The sequence below is a fragment of the Aquarana catesbeiana genome, linkage group LG10 (genome assembly GCF_042186555.1).
Source record: "Aquarana catesbeiana isolate 2022-GZ linkage group LG10, ASM4218655v1, whole genome shotgun sequence".
Classification (NCBI taxonomy): Eukaryota; Metazoa; Chordata; class Amphibia; order Anura; family Ranidae; genus Aquarana; species Aquarana catesbeiana.
In genome coordinates this window covers 229,636,201-229,654,085 of record NC_133333.1, presented here as the reverse complement: position 1 = coordinate 229,654,085, position 17,885 = coordinate 229,636,201, and the positions used below count along the sequence as shown (strand labels likewise).

General features: G+C 45.9%; 1 protein-coding gene across 1 annotated transcript in view; it reads left to right on the top strand.

The window, feature by feature from the left end:
- Window positions 1-17,885, top strand: part of LOC141111257 (indolethylamine N-methyltransferase-like) — a 76,881-nt gene that overhangs the window by 47,536 nt on the left and 11,460 nt on the right. The window contains exon 3 of the mRNA XM_073603400.1: window positions 1,947-1,954. Coding sequence (XP_073459501.1) covers window positions 1,947-1,954 — 8 coding nt within the window. The remainder of the gene's footprint in view (window positions 1-1,946; window positions 1,955-17,885) is intronic.

Sequence of the window (17,885 nt, the reverse complement as noted above, 5' to 3'; positions counted from 1 at the left end):
AAGTTAGTCTCGGGGCCAGCTGGCCTGAGATGTAGCTACTGAAGCTAGGCCCAAAAGTCTTGGGGCCTACCTATCCAGGGATGGTCCTGTGCTGTCTTGCCTGCAGGAAGAAACCAAGCGACTTTAGAATCCAGGGGCGGACTTTTCAGGAGAGCAGTAAGGCCAGTGCCTCTAGAAGAGTCTGGATACTCAGTTGGAGGATGCATCCCGGGTCACATACCACACAGTACCATAAGTTCGGAAGAAGGGAACTGGTATTGTATAATCAATTCTTTGATATTGCAAGTCGCTAATTATCCAATCCTGTGGCAGAGGATTGTGTAACAGTTACACTGAATCTTAAAGTCTGTGGCAGAGACTATGACTGAGCATCACATCTGCTAGGTCAGTGAGAGATGCTGTTGCCCTCTGGATCAAACAGAGTGTTCCTGATCTGCAATTTCAAGGTACCTGAATTCTCCCTAAACCCTCCATCCCTCTATTGCAAGAATCTTTCTTAAATAAAGCATTCAAGAAAGAGACTGTGTGTCGGAGCTGCAATCACTAAGGTAAGACCCAATTTACACCAGCAGCTCCTTCGGGGGTAAGTGCTACATGTGGAAAAAAAAAAACTTCTTGTTTTTAGCATGAAAACCCACGAACCATAGAAACCTTGTCAGGGAGGGAGGGTGGGAAGCTTTGCTCCTACTGCTGCCACTGAGCTGGGGAGGGGCACATGTGCTGCTCCATGCAGCTAACTCCTCCCCACTGACTCACACCCAATCTCCTCAGCTCTAACAAAAGCCCTCTTCCCATGTACCCTGCTTAACCCTGTCATGTCCGCCCTCGTTTATGCCATTTTATTTTATTTACTCTGGGCTTCTCTTGACATTGTACTGTATAACAGATGTTACATAATTACTGTGACAGATCTAGCCGGGACAGAGGCTTTTGGAGAGGACTGAATGCAGGCCTCTTGCCTTTCGACTATGTTACCATCTCTCTGCCTGACCAATACCCAGCTCCACTTTTACCTTACCCTTACCCATGAATGGAGACCACACCAAGCTGGAGTAAATATTGGCCGTAGCAGCCATTTTTATTAACAACTCAAGTAAATTTTCATAGCTTTATAAAAACATCCGTTAAACCACCACCCATCAGTCACATACTCGCGTTGGTCTTTGCAGGAAAACCCCAAGCTTGCCACATACTAGTTTTCCACTCCCGGGAGGTGTACAGCATAAATAAAAACATTCAGCTGTAGACAATGCAAAACTAGGTGTCTGAGTAGCCGGATCACTGGTGGGAACACAGCCGATACTCTATTGATGACCTGCACCACCCCCAGATTATCCCAGTTAAAGTGCACTTTCAAGTTCCTAAAGGCCTCCCCCCATAACTCCACCACCAAAACTACTGGAAACAGTTCCAGCAACAACATATTCTTCAAAAGACCTGCCTCCTTCCACGAATCTGGCCAGACTCCACTTACCTTGAAAGAAGGCCCCAAAACCTGCTGATCCAGCTGCATCTGTGCATAGTTCCAGATCAAAGTTGCTAACCGGCCCTGACATCCATAGTGCCCTTCCGTTGAAATCATCCAGAAACACATGCCAAATCCTTAAATCTTCCCTGTGCTCTCTTCTCAGTCGCATATAATGAGTGGGGGACGTAATGCCCGCCATACTTGCTGACAGCCATCGGCAAAATACTCTCCCCATCGAGAGGGTGCGACATGCAAAATTCAACTTACCCAATAGAGACTGAAGAGTCCGAAGTTGCACCTTGCATAATCCCAATATCCCCTGAATCTCAGCCTGCAGTGCCACCAGCTTATCCTCAGCACCATAGTCGGCCACTTCACCTTCTCCAGGGCCAAGGGAATGCTGAAATGATCGGAAACGTGTTCCAGCGTAGCCAGCAGGACTGTACAAACCTCCGATGCCAGGCCCACACACAGAAAGTCATCCAGGTGGTGTATAATGGAACTCACTCCTACAACGTTTCGTACCACCCACTCCACGAATGAACTAAACTGTTCAAACAAAGTACAAGAAATAGAGCAACCCATGGGCAAGCAGCGGTCTACAAAGAACTCCTCCTTCCAATGACAACCTAGCAACCGAAAACTATCCGGATGCACAGGAAGCAGTCTAAAAGCCGATTCTATGTCAGCTTTTGACATATGGGCCCCCTGTCCATACTTACGAACCCAAAACACAGCCGCATATAAAAAAGATGTGTACGATACAGCACACATTTCCAGGTTGATCGCATCGTTGACAGATCCCAGTTTTGGGAATGAAAGATGGTGGGTCAGCCTAAATTTATTCAGCTCCTTCTTTGGCACTACCCCCAAAGGTGAGACCACCAAATCAGGTAATGGAAAACAAGTAAATGGGAACCCCAAGCATCCCAATGCCAACTCCTTCCGCAGTTTCTCTGAAACTCCATCCGCATGTTGCAAGGCAGAGCGCAAGTTACGAGCCAAAGGGGGCGCATTGACCAGGGTCGATGGAATCTGAAACCCCTCTAAAAATAAAATAAGGTTCAACAACCGCGCCGCCCCCCTATCCGGGTACCTATCGAGAAACGGCTGCATCCTTTCCACTTTCACCGGCGTCGTCCCTTTTACTAACAGACTCCCCGGCACGACCCTTTCCTTGCTTAAAGCAATGGGACACTCGATGCGCACTTCCGCAACTTGAGCATTCATGCTTGTACTTGCAGGCCCCCCAAATTTGCAGGAACCCTCATTATATTGCCAGCACACCCCCTTATTTCTTGTGGCCGATTGTCCGGGGTTGGATGAGCCACCCCCCCTTGAAAAAACTGACTCATTGTCCTCGCCAACGTGATAAGTCGCATCCACAAGCTAATATCCTTGTGATCCCACCTTAAGGACGGGCGTATCGCCCTCCTCTGCTGAAACTGTTCATCATATCACAACCACGCCATTGCCCCATAGACTCTATGTGCCTCACCCATGGCGTCCAAATAGCAGAACAGCGCCAAACAATGTTCCGGGTTCCTTCCTCCTATAACACTAGCCATTATGGCAAAAGCCTGAAGCCAGTTCTGAAAAGTCAGCGGGATAAGCCTGTATCTCCTCTTCTCCTCATCATCCTTTTTATGATCCTCCGGCTTCACTCTGTCTAAATTGAATCTCTCGGGTCGAGCTAGCCGCGGACAGCAATGGACACTTAATCCAGCAGCTCCACGGCCATCAGGGCAAAATCGGCATACACCGGCCTGTATACCACCCAGCACGGACCACCGAGCACACCGGAGCCGAGGCGGAACATCAGGGACCCGATCGATCATGCCTAGATGGCATAAAGACAGCAGAAAGCCACAGAAGCTTATTGCATACTTCGCTCAGGGGCTCATGCAAGATGGCAGCGGCACATCAGAACATGCCAGATCCAGCACTCCTCAGCAGGGACCTGCTAAAGGTCATTCAGTTAAAAGGAATGCGCCATCTAAAATCCCACAATCTCCCCTTCATGCCCCTTCATCTGGGAGCCCTGAGAAGGCAAGATTGAGGCTGGATGCAATGGATTCAAGCCAGGAAGAAAGCCAGGGCCCAGATTCAGGGGAGGACACGAGGGAGCTCCCTGACTCAATTGATCCCTTTCCTACAAACAACCAGCCAGTGCTGGACACCACTCTAAAAGAGATGTTAGTGTCCCTAAGGAGCTCACTACAGGCTGACATGCTATCATGTGTTCATAAATTTGGGGTAGAGCTGCAAGCTACATCTTCCAGAGTAGATCACATAGAAACAAAGATGGAGGAATTTGCAACCACCATCAATGATCTAGTTGGTGCCCATGACAACACTGAGGATGACATGGAGGCGATCAAAGCTAAATTAGCGGATATTGAGGACCGCTCCAGATGACATAACTTAAAAATCAGAGGGGTCCCAGAATTGGTCCAACAACCTAACTTGCGTGAATATGCAGCGCAACTTTTTAAATCCATACTACCGGATGTGATAGATTTGGATATCACAGTGGACAGGATCCACCGATTACCAAAGCCGGTACACCTGCCTGACAACATACCCAGAGACGTCATCTTACGTCTTCACTTCTTTCAAGTAAAGGAACGTCTAATGGCAGCATCACGCACCAAAGATATTTTCCCCCCACAATACAGGGGCCTCCAATTTTTTGCTGACCTTTCTCAGTTCACTTTACAGAAACACATAAATCTGAATACCATTTTGAAAGCACTAAAGAACCACAAGATCACTTACAAGTGGGGGCTCCTGACTAAACTCATCATCACCAAAGAAGGTAAAGATCACATTGTGGATACTCTAGCCAAGGACATACAGTTGCTCAAAATGTGGCACATTGTACCAGAAGGATCTCCTCAATCCTCCAAAAAACAAAGCCCCAACCACATTGCGGAGGACTGGAATCTAGTCACTTCCAAAAATGCTCGCAGACACAGCTAAACTGAATGCAGCCAGCAATGGGAAATACCTGCTGCTCCTTGATTAGGAGAAAGCCATTAAGCGGAACTGTGCTTTGTTTACACCCTCTATGCATACATGAGTGGCTCAATGCCACACCCGGGTCGCATTGACCTATGTTTGTTACAACTATTTCTACCTTTCTTCTTATTTTTGATGTTGCAGCTAACCATTGTTCCAATCCACAGTCGCAGTTCTACCCATCCCACCTCAGGAATGTCTACGACAAGGCACAGAAGTAATGATAACAACCACAACCTCAACTACCAACAGCTCAGAGCCTGGCTTGCCAAGATAACCAATCCGTGTAAGTGTTACCAACACCTGCTACATAACACCATCCCTGCCCAAACCTTAAGATGACCATCACCTTTCTAACCATGAATGTTAGGGGTCTAAACCACCCAGAGAATGCAGATCTCCATGGAAAGAGGCAACACAGAATAACTGTGACATTTTGTGCGCCCAGGAAACCCACTTTAACATCCATGCCCAACCCTCCTGTTCAAATCCCAAGTTTCCACACATTTTTTTCACCAGTGCGGATACTAAGAAAAGGGGTGTACTCACTGCAGTAAGGGACATGGTAGCTTTCCACTTAAACAAAGAAATCTCTGACCATATGGGCAGTAGGGATGAGCTTCGAGTTCGAGTCGAACTCATGTTCGACTCGAACATTGGCTGTTCGCAAGTTCACCGAACAGCGAACAATTTGGGGTGTTCGCGGCAAATTCGAATGCCGCGGAACACCCTTTAAAAGTCTATGGGAGAAATCAAAAGTGCTAATTTTAAAGGCTAATATGCAAGTTATTGTCATAAAAAGTGTTTGGGGACCTGGGTCCTGCCCCAGGGGACATGGATCAATGCAAAAAAAAGTTTTAAAAACGGCCGTTTTTTCAGGAGCAGTGATTTTAATAATGCTTAAAGTCAATCAATAAAAGTGTAATATCCCTTTAAATTTCGTACCTGGGGGGGTGTCTATAGTGTGCCTGTAAAGGGGCGCATGTTTCCTGTGTTTAGAACAGTCTGACAGCAAAATGACATTTTGAAGGAAAAAACTCATTTAAAACTACTCGCGGCTATTGCATTGCCGACAATACACATAGAAGTTCATTGATAAAAACGGCATGGGAACTCCCCAAAGGGGAACCCCGAACCAAAATTAAAAAAAAAAATGACGTGGGAGTTCCCCTAAATTCCATACCAGGCCCTTCAGGTCTGGTGTGGATATTAAGGGGAACCCCGGCCAAAATTAAAAAAAAAAAAATGACGTGGGTTCCCCCTAAATTCCATACCAGACCCTTCAGGTCTGGTATGGATTTTAAGGGGAACCCCGCGCCAAAAAAAAAAAAAAAAACGGCGTGGGGTCCCCCCAAAAATCCATACCAGACCCTTATCCGAGCACGCAACCTGGCAGGCCGCAGGAAAAGAGGGGGGGACGAGAGTGCGGCCCCCCCTCCCTCCTGAACCGTACCAGGCCACATGCCCTCAACATTGGGAGGGTGCTTTGGGGTAGACCCCCAAAACACCTTGTCCCCATGTTGATGAGGACAAGGGCCTCATCCCCACAACCCTGGCCGGTGGTTGTGGGGGTCTGCGGGCGGAGGGCTTATCGGAATCTGGAAGCCCCCTTTAACAAGGTGACCCCCAGATCCTGGCCCTCCCCCTGTGTGAAATGGTAAGGGGGTACATAAGTACCCCTACCATTTCACGAAGAAAGTGTCAAAAATGTTAAAAATGACAAGAGACAGTTTTTGACAATTCCTTTATTTAAATGCTTCTTCTTTCTTCTATCTTCCTTCATCTTCTGGTTCTTCTGGTTCTTCTGGATCTTCTGGTTCTTCTGGTTCTTCCTCCGGCGTTCTCGTCCAGCATCTCCTCCGCGGCGTCTTCTATCTTCTTCTCCTCGGGCCGCTCCGCACCCATGGCATGGGGGGCAGGCTCCCGCTCTTCTCTTCTTCTTTTCTTCTCTTCTTCTCTTCTTCTTTTCTTCTTTTCTTCTCCGGACCGCTCCGCAATCCATGCTGGCATGGAGGGAGGCTCCCGCTGTGTGACGGCGCTCCTCGTCTGACAGTTCTTAAATAACGGGGGGGCGGGGCCACCCGGTGACCCCGCCCCCCTCTGACGCACGGTGACTTGACGGGACTTCCCTGTGACGTCACGGGGAATGCCACAGGGAAGTCCCGTCAAGTCACCGTGCGTCAGAGGGGGGCGGGGTCACCGGGTGGCCCCGCCCCCCCGTTATTTAAGAACTGTCAGACGAGGAGCGCCGTCACACAGCGGGAGCCTCCCTCCATGCCAGCATGGATTGCGGAGCGGCCCGGAGAAGAAAATGAAGAAGAGAAGAAAAGAAGAAGAGAAGAGCGGGAGCCTCCCCCCCATGCCATGGGTGCGGAGCGGCCCGAGGAGAAGACAGAAGATGCCGCGGAGGAGATGCTGGACGAGAACGCTGGAGGAAGAACCAGAAGAGCCAGAAGAACCAGAAGAACCAGAAGATGAAGGAAGATAGAAGAAAGAAGAAGCATTTAAATAAAGGAATTGTCAAAAACTGTCTCTTGTCATTTTTAACATTTTTGACACTTTCTTCGTGAAATGGTAGGGGTACTTATGTACCCCCTTACCATTTCACACAGGGGGGGGCCGGGATCTGGGGGTCACCTTGTTAAAGGGGGCTTCCAGATTCCGATAAGCCCCCCGCCCGCAGACCCCCACAACCACCGGCCAGGGTTGTGGGGATGAGGCCCTTGTCCTCATCAACATGGGGACAAGGTGTTTTGGGGGGCTACCCCAAAGCACCCTCCCAATGTTGAGGGCATGTGGCCTGGTACGGTTCAGGAGGGAGGGGGGCCGCACTCTCGTCCCCCCCTCTTTTCCTGTGGCCTGCCAGGTTGCGTGCTCGGATAAGGGTCTGGTATGGATTTTTGGGGGGACCCTACGCCGTTTTTTTTTTTTTTTTTTGGCGCGGGGTTCCCCTTAAAATCCATACCAGACCTGAAGACCTGGTATGCCGTTTTTATCAATGAACTTCTATGTGTATTGTCGGCAATGCAATAGCCGCGAGTAGTTTTAAATGAGTTTTTTCCTTCAAAATGTCATTTTGCTGTCAGACTGTTCTAAACACAGGAAACATGCACCCCTTTACAGGCATACTATAGACACCCCCCAGGTACGAAATTTAAAGGGATATTACACTTTTATTGTTTGACTTTAAGCATTATTAAAATCACTGCTCCTGAAAAAACGTCCGTTTTTAAAACTTTTTTTTGCATTGATCCATGTCCCCTGGGGCAGGACCCAGGTCCCCAAACACTTTTTATGACAATAACTTTCATATAAGCCTTTAAAATTAGCACTTTTGATTATTCATGTTCGTGTCCCATAGACTTTAACGGTGTTCGCATGTTCGAACAAACTTTTTTCCTGTTCGCATGTTCTGGTGCGAACCGAACAGGGGGGTGTTCGGCTCATCCCTAATGGGCAGATACCATGTTCTGATTTGTGACATTAATTCCACAACCTATACAGTGGTTAATGTATATGCACCAAACGTCCATCAAACCCGTTTTCTGCACAGAATTCTGAAAAAGATCTCACAGATCAGACAAGGTTACCTACTGCTCTGTGGAGATTTCAATCTACCCCCAGATCCTAAGATGGACTCCACCACATCATCTAATAGACAGCACCAGGCACTCCAACCACTTCTTCTCTGATATGATTTATATGATGCATGGAGATGCTTACACGCTACAGAAAGAGACTACTCCTTTTTCTCCACAAGCCATAAAACCTATACGAAACTTGACCTTTTCTTAACAGATAAATGGTTACTAACCAAAACTCAAATGTCTAAGATTAACACTATCACTTGGTCAGATCATGCCTCTATGTCTCTGCGGGTTGACGATGCATTTAATGCCAAGTCCATGTTCATTTGGAGATCCAACCCACGGATATTCCAGGATGATCCCTCCAAATCAGATCTAATGAAAAATCTTAAAGAATACTTTGAACATAACGTGAATTCTGTGACTGACCCTTCTATAACCTGGAATGCACATAAGGCGTTTATGAGGGGGCTTACTAATTCAACTGGGAGCCAGAGCCAAGAAGTTGAGGGGACGGCAGATTCAAACTATTTCTTCCTGTATATAAACACTAGAAGCCCAAAACAAAATGAATACTACTCCAGCAATGTCGGACGAACTAACTAAACTGAGATATGGGCTTCGTGTAATATTGCTGGAGGACTTTGAAAAGACCTCAAAGAGGCTTAAAATGTCCTAATAAAGTAGCAGAATATCGGTAAATGACGTTGGACAAAGAACTCTGGTATGGGAGATTTATTCCATCCTTCTGGCCAAAAAAGAATGGACACTCCTGACCCGACTAGTGTCTACATGTCAAGAGTGTCTAATACAGCTAATACAGTGTACATATAATTTTTCAGCATATTGCGTCACAAGCGAACAGGCGGTTCACTTCCGTTTATACAAAACATTCTAACCTTTTAAAAATCAACCTATGCATCCTAACCCAGACAAGTTCTGCAAACTATATATATTTTTAACTTTATACAAAACTTTCGTTTCTCTGCAGTATGCTCTTGCGGTTCCTTCATCTGTCTTAAATGATGTCAGCAAGCAAGCTTTTTGCACAGAAAGAGGAATGTAGCAGATTCCTGTGATGGGGAAGTCACAAGTAGCTTCAACATGAAATACAAGAAATATGATTCTTAGCTGAAATTCTAAATCAGTCTTACTACACACATAACTATGGCCATATAAACTGACCCCCGTTCCTACTTCACTACTACATTAATAACAATAAAGCAGGTAAATTACTTGCTGCTCGGCTTAGGGGGGAGAAACACAAAGAGAAAATACCCTATATAATCCATCCAGTTGACAAATCTAAATTATACCATCCTCAAGCTATAGCGGATGCTTTCATTTCCTACTACATCTCACTTTACAATCTAAAACTAGATCCCAACACGATCCAACCTACCTCCCACACGATTGCTGAATTTCTTAGCAAAATCAATCTTCCACAACTCACAGAAGAGCATATAACCAAATTAAACTCTCCATTTACTATACAAGAAATTTCCCAGACCATAGATTCTTTACCTAATAACAAGTCACCAGGCCCAGATGACTTCACTGGGGAATATTTCAAAACATTCAGAGATATAATAACTCCCAATCTATTAGAGGTATACAATCAAGCCGTCTCCTCATCTTCTTTCCCATCTGAAATACTTAGAGCTATGATTGTTGCTTTGTCGAAGCCTAGGAAGGACCCCAACGTCCCACAAAACTTCCACCCTATATCGTTACTCAATAACGATTTGAAAATCTACGCTAAATTAATAGCTAACAGGCTGGTGGACATTCTGCCCTCTGTGGTCCATTTGGACCAATCTGGGTTCACCAAGGGACGGCAGATGGCTGATGCTACCAGGCACCTAATTAACATCATACATCTTGCACAATAAAATAAAACGCCTTCTCTGCTCCTAGCTTTGGATGCAGAGAAGGCGTTTGAAAGAGTCCACTGGGATTATCTGGAGCAAGTTCTCCATAAATTTGGATTCCAAGGCCAGATCCTTCAAGCCATTATGGCACTGTATACAATTCCAAGGCCAGATCCTTCAAGCCATTATGGCACTGTATACAACCCCATCAGCCCAGGTCTATATTTCAGGCATGCTTTCAACCCCATTCAACATAACAAACGGAACCCGCCAGGGGTGCCTTTTATCCCCACTGATTTTTAACTTGCTCATGGACCCTATACCTGAATATATCCGTCAACATCCAAAAATCAAAGGATTCCCAGTAGGGAGTAGAATGCATACCATCAGCTTATTCGCGGACAACATAAATACTGATGTTAATGGACATTACATCCTCCCTGGCTTCTGTACATCAAGCTTTACAACTGTTCAACACTATATCATACTATAAAGTCAATGAGTCCAAGTCATACATATTGGGGCTGGGGCTGGGTCTGGCCAGTGACATCAAGAAGGATATCAGCACTAATTTCCCCTACACATGGAAAGAAAAAGGTATAGGTTACCTTGGAATCCCTCTCACCCCTAGAACATCAGATCTATTTAAAGAGAACTATACCCACTTCCTCCACACCCTAAGGCACAAGCTGGACAATATAGGGAAGTTTGAGTTGAGATCTTGGTCAGGCAGGTTAGCTGCATTCAAAATGCAAATTCTCCCACAATTTTTATACCTGTTCAGGACACTGCCTGTCTTAGTCCCTAAAGCATTTTTCCAACAGGCACAGTCTGAGCTGGACAAATTCTGATGGATGGGGAAAAAGGCATGTTGCGCCTTCAGCAGTCTTATTACTCTTAAACGAGTAGGCGGGGTGGGACATACACATTTACAGGATTACCGCGCTGCAACACTCCTAGCGCAGATTAGGACATGGTGTGACCCTCATGTGACCCTCATGCCGACACCCTGTGGGCTGAACTCGAAGGGATTCAAGTACTAGGGGGTAACTTATACGATTATCTAGTAACTAGCTCTTTTTGCATATCCAAAACCCCAACACTCACCCCTACTATTTAAGCACCTATAGAAGCTTGGCAATACTTTTCTAAAATAGTAGGAAGCTCAAGTACCCTAAAACCTCTGAAACTACCAATCACAGCCATGGCCCCCCTGATACCTGACATGTCCTTAAACTCTACTGTACCACCAAAAATCTCCTTTTGGAAGATCTATATGTAGGACCAGTAATTAAGACATTCAGATCCTTACAGATAGAATACTCTATCCCATCATCAGATTTTTTCAAATATATTCAAATATCCCACCTACTTAAACAACACAACAACCTTACCACTCTTCTACCCTGGCAATTAGCCTTATGTTATACAAATACTAACACCAAACGTAATATACAGACACTTACAGGATAAACAATCCTTTAAAAAAACTCCCAATATACAAGCCTGGGAGAGGGACTTTGGGGAAAGCTACACAGAACACAAGTGGCAGAAAGCTCTTAAAATAACCTATGCATCAACAAGAAGTGCTGGTCTTTGGGAACTACACCAAAAAAATGTTGCTGCGATGGTATCTCACCCCATACCGCATAGCAAAATTTACATCTGAGAAATCATCGGCATGCTGGAGAGGTTGTGGAGGAACAGGAACATTATCACATTTCTTGGGCATGTCCGCACATCAAAAAGTTCTGGTCCCGCATCTTTCTCATAATTGTACAGATAACTGGTATACAAGTGTTCCCTTCCCCAGGTCTAGCACTTCTATCACTTGACATAGAGTTATTCCCACCACACCTAAGAACAATGATAACCCACATACTCTTAGCTGCTAGGCTTACTATAGTCCGTCACTGGAAAGACAACAATCCACCCACTATACTAGAAACTCTACAAACAACGAATAGACACAGCGTCTATGAAAAACAATTTGCATATAGTATAGGTACCCAAGAAAGAACCAATAAGCTATGGAGTTACTGGCAAAAATGGTACACATCCAACCAAGACCATGAGGGAGTGAAGCCTTGACGTTCTAACAATAAATATAGATAAGGTAATATTATTGGTAATACCACCAACAATGATGTTCTTAAACAGATGGGTTGACTGATGAACATAGAGTTCATATTCCTTTGGTTAGTTTGCTGTGCATTTATTTTCCTCTTTTTCGGTTCTTTTTATCTTTTATGTTCAGAAATAGGAGTATGTGTACTTCAAAGATATATATGGGATAGGTCAATAGAACCTAAATAAGATCACCACTACAATTCAACATACTCTAATGTTTAAACCTGAATTATATTCAAAATTATAATATGTCTATGATTGTACCTGTATATGTTACTCAATATAACAATTGGAACTAACCTTTATGTTCCTACATTAGTATGTACTTCTCCTCTGTTTACTTCTTATAAAACAATAGAAACGATTGAAATTAAATTGAATTTCTCCAGCGGCAGCAGTGTGAATATCTTCACGTACTCACCTTTCCAGATCTTCTCCCGCACCTCCGGTTTAAGGTGCGCCCCAAGGGGCCCCTCAAAACAAACATAAACCTCACACTTAGCAGTGTCCGCCAACCTGACAAGATCCTGTTTCTTAGCTGCCTCCCCGCCATGTCCCCCGCCGACGTCATGGGAGCCTCCTCCTGCCCAGCCACCGCCATTGCACCCACCGCGAGTGCTGCCGTTACTATGGGAGGCGTGGGTGCAACCCCCATTGTAGGATCCCCCATTTGCCCTCCTCCCCCTGGAGCCACCCAAGCTGCCGCCAGCGACATGTGCCCACTCGGCCCCGGCTCAAACCTTTTTTCCAACTCCTTTAAACCCACCAGAAACCCCTGTAAACCCATATCTGCCATGGTGTGGTCGTGGACCAATGCGGCCGGAAGGGGTCGCTGCGGAGTAAGCTGCCTACCAGACCTGTTCCCACCACCCACCCCTAACCCGTCCTCCCCCGCAATATATAATGAAGAGAAAACAGACTTACCAGGCTGCCTAAAAAGGTCCCACCAACCGAAGGTCCTGTCTCTATCGCCGCTGGGCGTCACTGTGGCACTTCCTCATCCGACAGTGACAGCTCACCCTCAGACCGATCGACCACCATGTCTTCGGCTCCAGCTGACAGCCCTCCAGGGGAATCATCCCCGGATGCTGAGGATTTGCACTGTTCTCCACCCCTCTACGTCTCAGTCACTTTGCCTGGGCCTCTGCTGCCTCCACCGCTCTGTCGGCCTGGGTCCCGGCCCTCATCTGGCTTCTTCCTTGGCCCCTCCACTGCCTGGGAGCCACTGGCTGCAGATGGAAAAGGCCCGGCGGTCTGCAGACTGCTTCCCCTCTGAAGCCCCACCCCCGCTGCATGTTCATCAGGGGTGGAGCCCGCATCCTCCGTCTCCCTCCACATGTCAGGCCTAGTGGGAGCTCCGGCTTTCCATGGATTTCTTCAGCATAACAAAATTGCTTGCTGATCACAGATTTGCAGTCTTGCTTCTGCTGGGAGAAAATAATAGAAGGATAATTTCACCTGGATAGTGCTGCTTCTTCTGCTGAATGTGCAGGATGAGCCTGGGAATATTTCCACATGCCATTCTTTTAGAGTCATCTGGTAAGCAGACTACCTTATCACGTGGTGCCGAGTGCTCCCCCATAGACGCACTATAGCTGGTGATTGGATTACCCCCATCTTTTGTTCTTCATTGGACATTTTATCAGTTGCTATTTTAGCGCCGCATTTACAGATTTTGGACTTTTGTGTTTGGATATCAACCAACTATGCTGGCTGCTTATATTTATGAGTTGTTATAGATTAGCGCAGATTTTTCCTGTTATTCCTCTTGTGTGTGTGTGTGTATGTGTGTATATATATATATATATATATATATATATATATATATATATATATATATAGTAAGAAAAAAAGGGGGGGTTGGGACCAGAGCAGTCCCAGGAATTCAATCAGTGGGAGAATCACAACGGTATTGATCAATGAAAAATACAACAGTCTCTGGTTTTTCTTGATCTATTTGTCATCACAGTCCTGCATGATTCTTAACCTTTTCTGCCTGTTTTCCTTATATGTTTAAGATAGCTGTAGTATTAAGTTGTTACCACATGATGGTGCTATGCAATCCAAGGTGCGAGTGGTTTTTTGGTTGGCAGGTATGCCCTATATAAGAATGATCATTTCATAAGCACAAACGTCCAGATGAAGTGCTTGTTCAAGGAATGAAATGCATCGACATAGCAATGCTATAGACGCTGGCAGCCCCCCATGACACCCCACTCTATCTCTGACAGCAGCAGGACGTTCCCTGCTATTTTTATACTGAAGAAACAAGCGTTATCATGGAATTACCTAAGAGCTCCCTCCAGTGACCAAACACAGCAACACCATCTGTGCAGAGAACCAAACACAAACTGATCCATTGCTTTCCATGCAAGTGGGTGGCTACGCCGTTGGACACATGGAAATCTCCAAGTCTGCATGTCAGCAGCTTTTCTTTGCCTGACCAGCCGGAACCACAGCGTGTGAGACACCCTCAGTAAGGACTCAGTGACTACAGACGGGAAGGGAAGGGTAAAAACCCCACAGGGACAGTTACCTCCCCGCTATTTGTGTCTTTACACACACTTAAACCTGTGGTCACAGCTTGCTGCTATCAGGCTAGGCTGCACCAGCACTGTGTTTTGAACCACTCTGGCAGGTGTTTACAGTCTGTTGCATTTGCTGAATGAACTGTGTATATTCAAGTGTGCCTCTATCTTTCTTTGAAATTCTGGAGGCTTACTGATCGATTTATACATCCTTGTAACCCTTATTACCCAACTGGGCGCTTCCCTTCGCCTCTGCTTCTCCCTCAAAACATATCACGTACCAGGCTATAGATATGGGTATGGAGTACGTAATGCTGCATACATTACTACATATATACATAATCGCAAAAGCTAGAAGGGATATGCAGCATTCAGGGGGGTTGTTATGGTACAGATCTCGGGTGCTCACGGCAAATATTCTAGAACTCATAACCCCCTTCGGAGAAGGGCGCAGGAGTTTGGAGACATTTTACTCCTCCAAAACCCTCAGCCAATCCTCAGACCTCCACATTTATGATATTATTTGTGGCTTACATGCTTCAATTGCCCGAACCCTTACTACCAAAGCCTGCTGCTACACACGGGCAGATGCTAGCTTACGTAGCTACGATTAGCAGAGTGTAGACTATTCTGGTATCCAAGTTGTTCATTACTCACATCCCCTTAAAGTACTTACCTTACATATACAGAATATTGCAGTTGTCAAGATCGGACTGTTATGGTATTGTTTTACAGCTTAATAGTATAGATACTAGAACTAGCATATAAGTTTCACTTCTTAAGTGACCTGTGCTCTGTCTTTCTGATAACTTACAGATAGAGGTATAACTTCTCTGTTGCACATGTAGCGCTTACCCCGGAAGGAGGTAAGGTATATCCGTAATTCATGTTTACTACCTAACCCTCGCAGCCCATAGATTTAAAAGTCACAGTCCTTAATCTTTTTCTTAATGCTTTATTCAACAACATAAACTGGGATGGGAGAAGGACTTTCCTTGAGATGCTCTTGGGTTGATTTTAGATTTTTCCTTTGTTTCACTGGCAAAGACTCATAACATTGCGGTTGACAGTGATTCAAAACCGGATTAATTTATCAGGGAAGATGGAAGTAGATTTTCTTGATAGAGAATAAACAATAAAGAGTCACTCTGAATAACATCTTTATCTGCAGATACTTTTAAGAACAGTCTGTTTCTCTATATATGTGCTTGCAGCTTCACCGCTACCTTTTTGCCACTACTTCCCATCCGCATGGTACTTCCAAGTTGAGCTAAAAAGAGTCACTCTGAATGACCTCTCCCGCTTGACTGATTGAAATCCCGGGGTAATGCTGAACCCAAAGTCACAGGCCACAACCACCTATCTTGCTGACTTGCATACCAACATCCCTCAGCCTCTGGACAGTACCCCTCCTGGGGCTTTTCACTCACTTGATCAATAGCCCGTGTGTCGCTCCTAAGCGATCGATCACCCAGTTTCCTTCAGCTTGTCTCTACTTCTCCCGCAATGATTCTGAGTTCCTCTTCTCCTTTGTGGCCCGCTTCTTTCCATGCAGGGGCGGCCAACGACATCAGCGACTACATGCTGTAAGATGTTGTCTGTTCCTCCATGAGGACCGGTTCTCCACCCATCTCGCTAAGGTGAAGCCCCGTTGGCTCCCCGGAGGGGAAAATCTTCACCCTCCCCTCCAGGAACCAGGCTGGCTCCCTCGCTCCACAGAGCAGGTCTGGGCCCGGACACACACTCCAACTCTCCCCGGCACCACATGACCCCGCTTTTATATGAGAGTCCCGGAATCACCAAGCAAATTAATGAATGGCCGAGACCAACACATAAACTACCTGCCACTCAAATATGGAAATTAACAAAACAGTTCTGCTGTAATAGCACAAGCCTGTCTAAATGTACCTGTCATAGAAAGCTAGCAGAAAGGGTCACCTACCTGAAAGTAGGTGCCCGCTACACACAATATACATGGTCCTTAACTCTTTTATCTTGGGACATGATGGAGAACCGGGACTAGGTACCTAAACAAGGAATTAGAGACACCTCTCCATACCTTGGCTGCACACTATATCCCCATACCGGGAAGGCTCACACGTGTGTCTACTCTTTCTGCCTTTTTTTTTTTTTTTAATGTGTCGCCTTTGACATAACTCAGTAATATTCCCATGACCAGGAAACATACCTCCACCCCTAAGTACCAACACCTGACAGCGGCGGGTCACCATACTCTCTTATAGACTCTTCTCTGCTAGGTCATTTTCAACCCCCACGCAGTAGGGCAATACAGTGTTGGCTTGCAATTGAGTTGGCCCGCACTGGTAGCTCCCTGTAACGTCTTACCTCATGTCGTCATCGAGAAGGCTTGATAAATCCCCCCCACCATATTCAGCCTAAATAGTAGGTTTAATATCTGGGGTAACCCTCCCCCTTCCAAGACCACCTTAACAATGGCGGAATCAACAGCCACCAAAGTGACACATCAGGATAATGTTGCGCCCTCTTTACAGGTTAAATTATGCTGGCTAAACATACGCGGGCTTAACACACCTGAAAAGAGATCTCAATTGCTATACACATTGCAGAAAGCCAAAGCGCATATAGCCTTTGTGCAAGAAAGACACTTTCATTCAGACAATATCCCTAAACTACACAATACCCATTTTCCGATAGTTTACCACGCCTCCAATGAAGACTCAAATTCAAAGGGAGTCTCAATACTTATATCAAAGCACTGTCCTATACAAGTGACGGACGTCCAAAGAGATGTCAAGGGGAGATTCATCTTCCTTAAAGGGACATTACACAACAAATCCATCACTCACTCACGAACAAACATCATGTACCATTTTTTCGTTCAACCTTACAGCAGCTCACGACATTCTACTCTGGCATCTTAATTGTAGGAGGCGACTTCAACATCGCTCTCACCCCAGCTCAAGACACTTCCACAGGAGCTTCATCCATGACATATAGAGCTCTACGAGCTATCAAAACCCACCTGTCAGGAAATGTTCCATCCGCTGGTAATATCTGTTATTTGGCATGCAGTACTGAGGTCCACCAGCAGGTGTCTCCTGGCAGTTTGGAACTGTCAGGAGAGCTTTTCCCTGTTAATGTTATGTCATCTTTGGGCCGCAGTACTGGCGTCCACCAGCGGATGGATCCTGGCAGTATGGAGTAGGTATTCCCCTCTGCAGACAGGTGTCACCTGACATTAATTAGCAGAGCTGCAGTATAAATACCCGGCAATTGTACACTTATGTTGCCCTGGTAT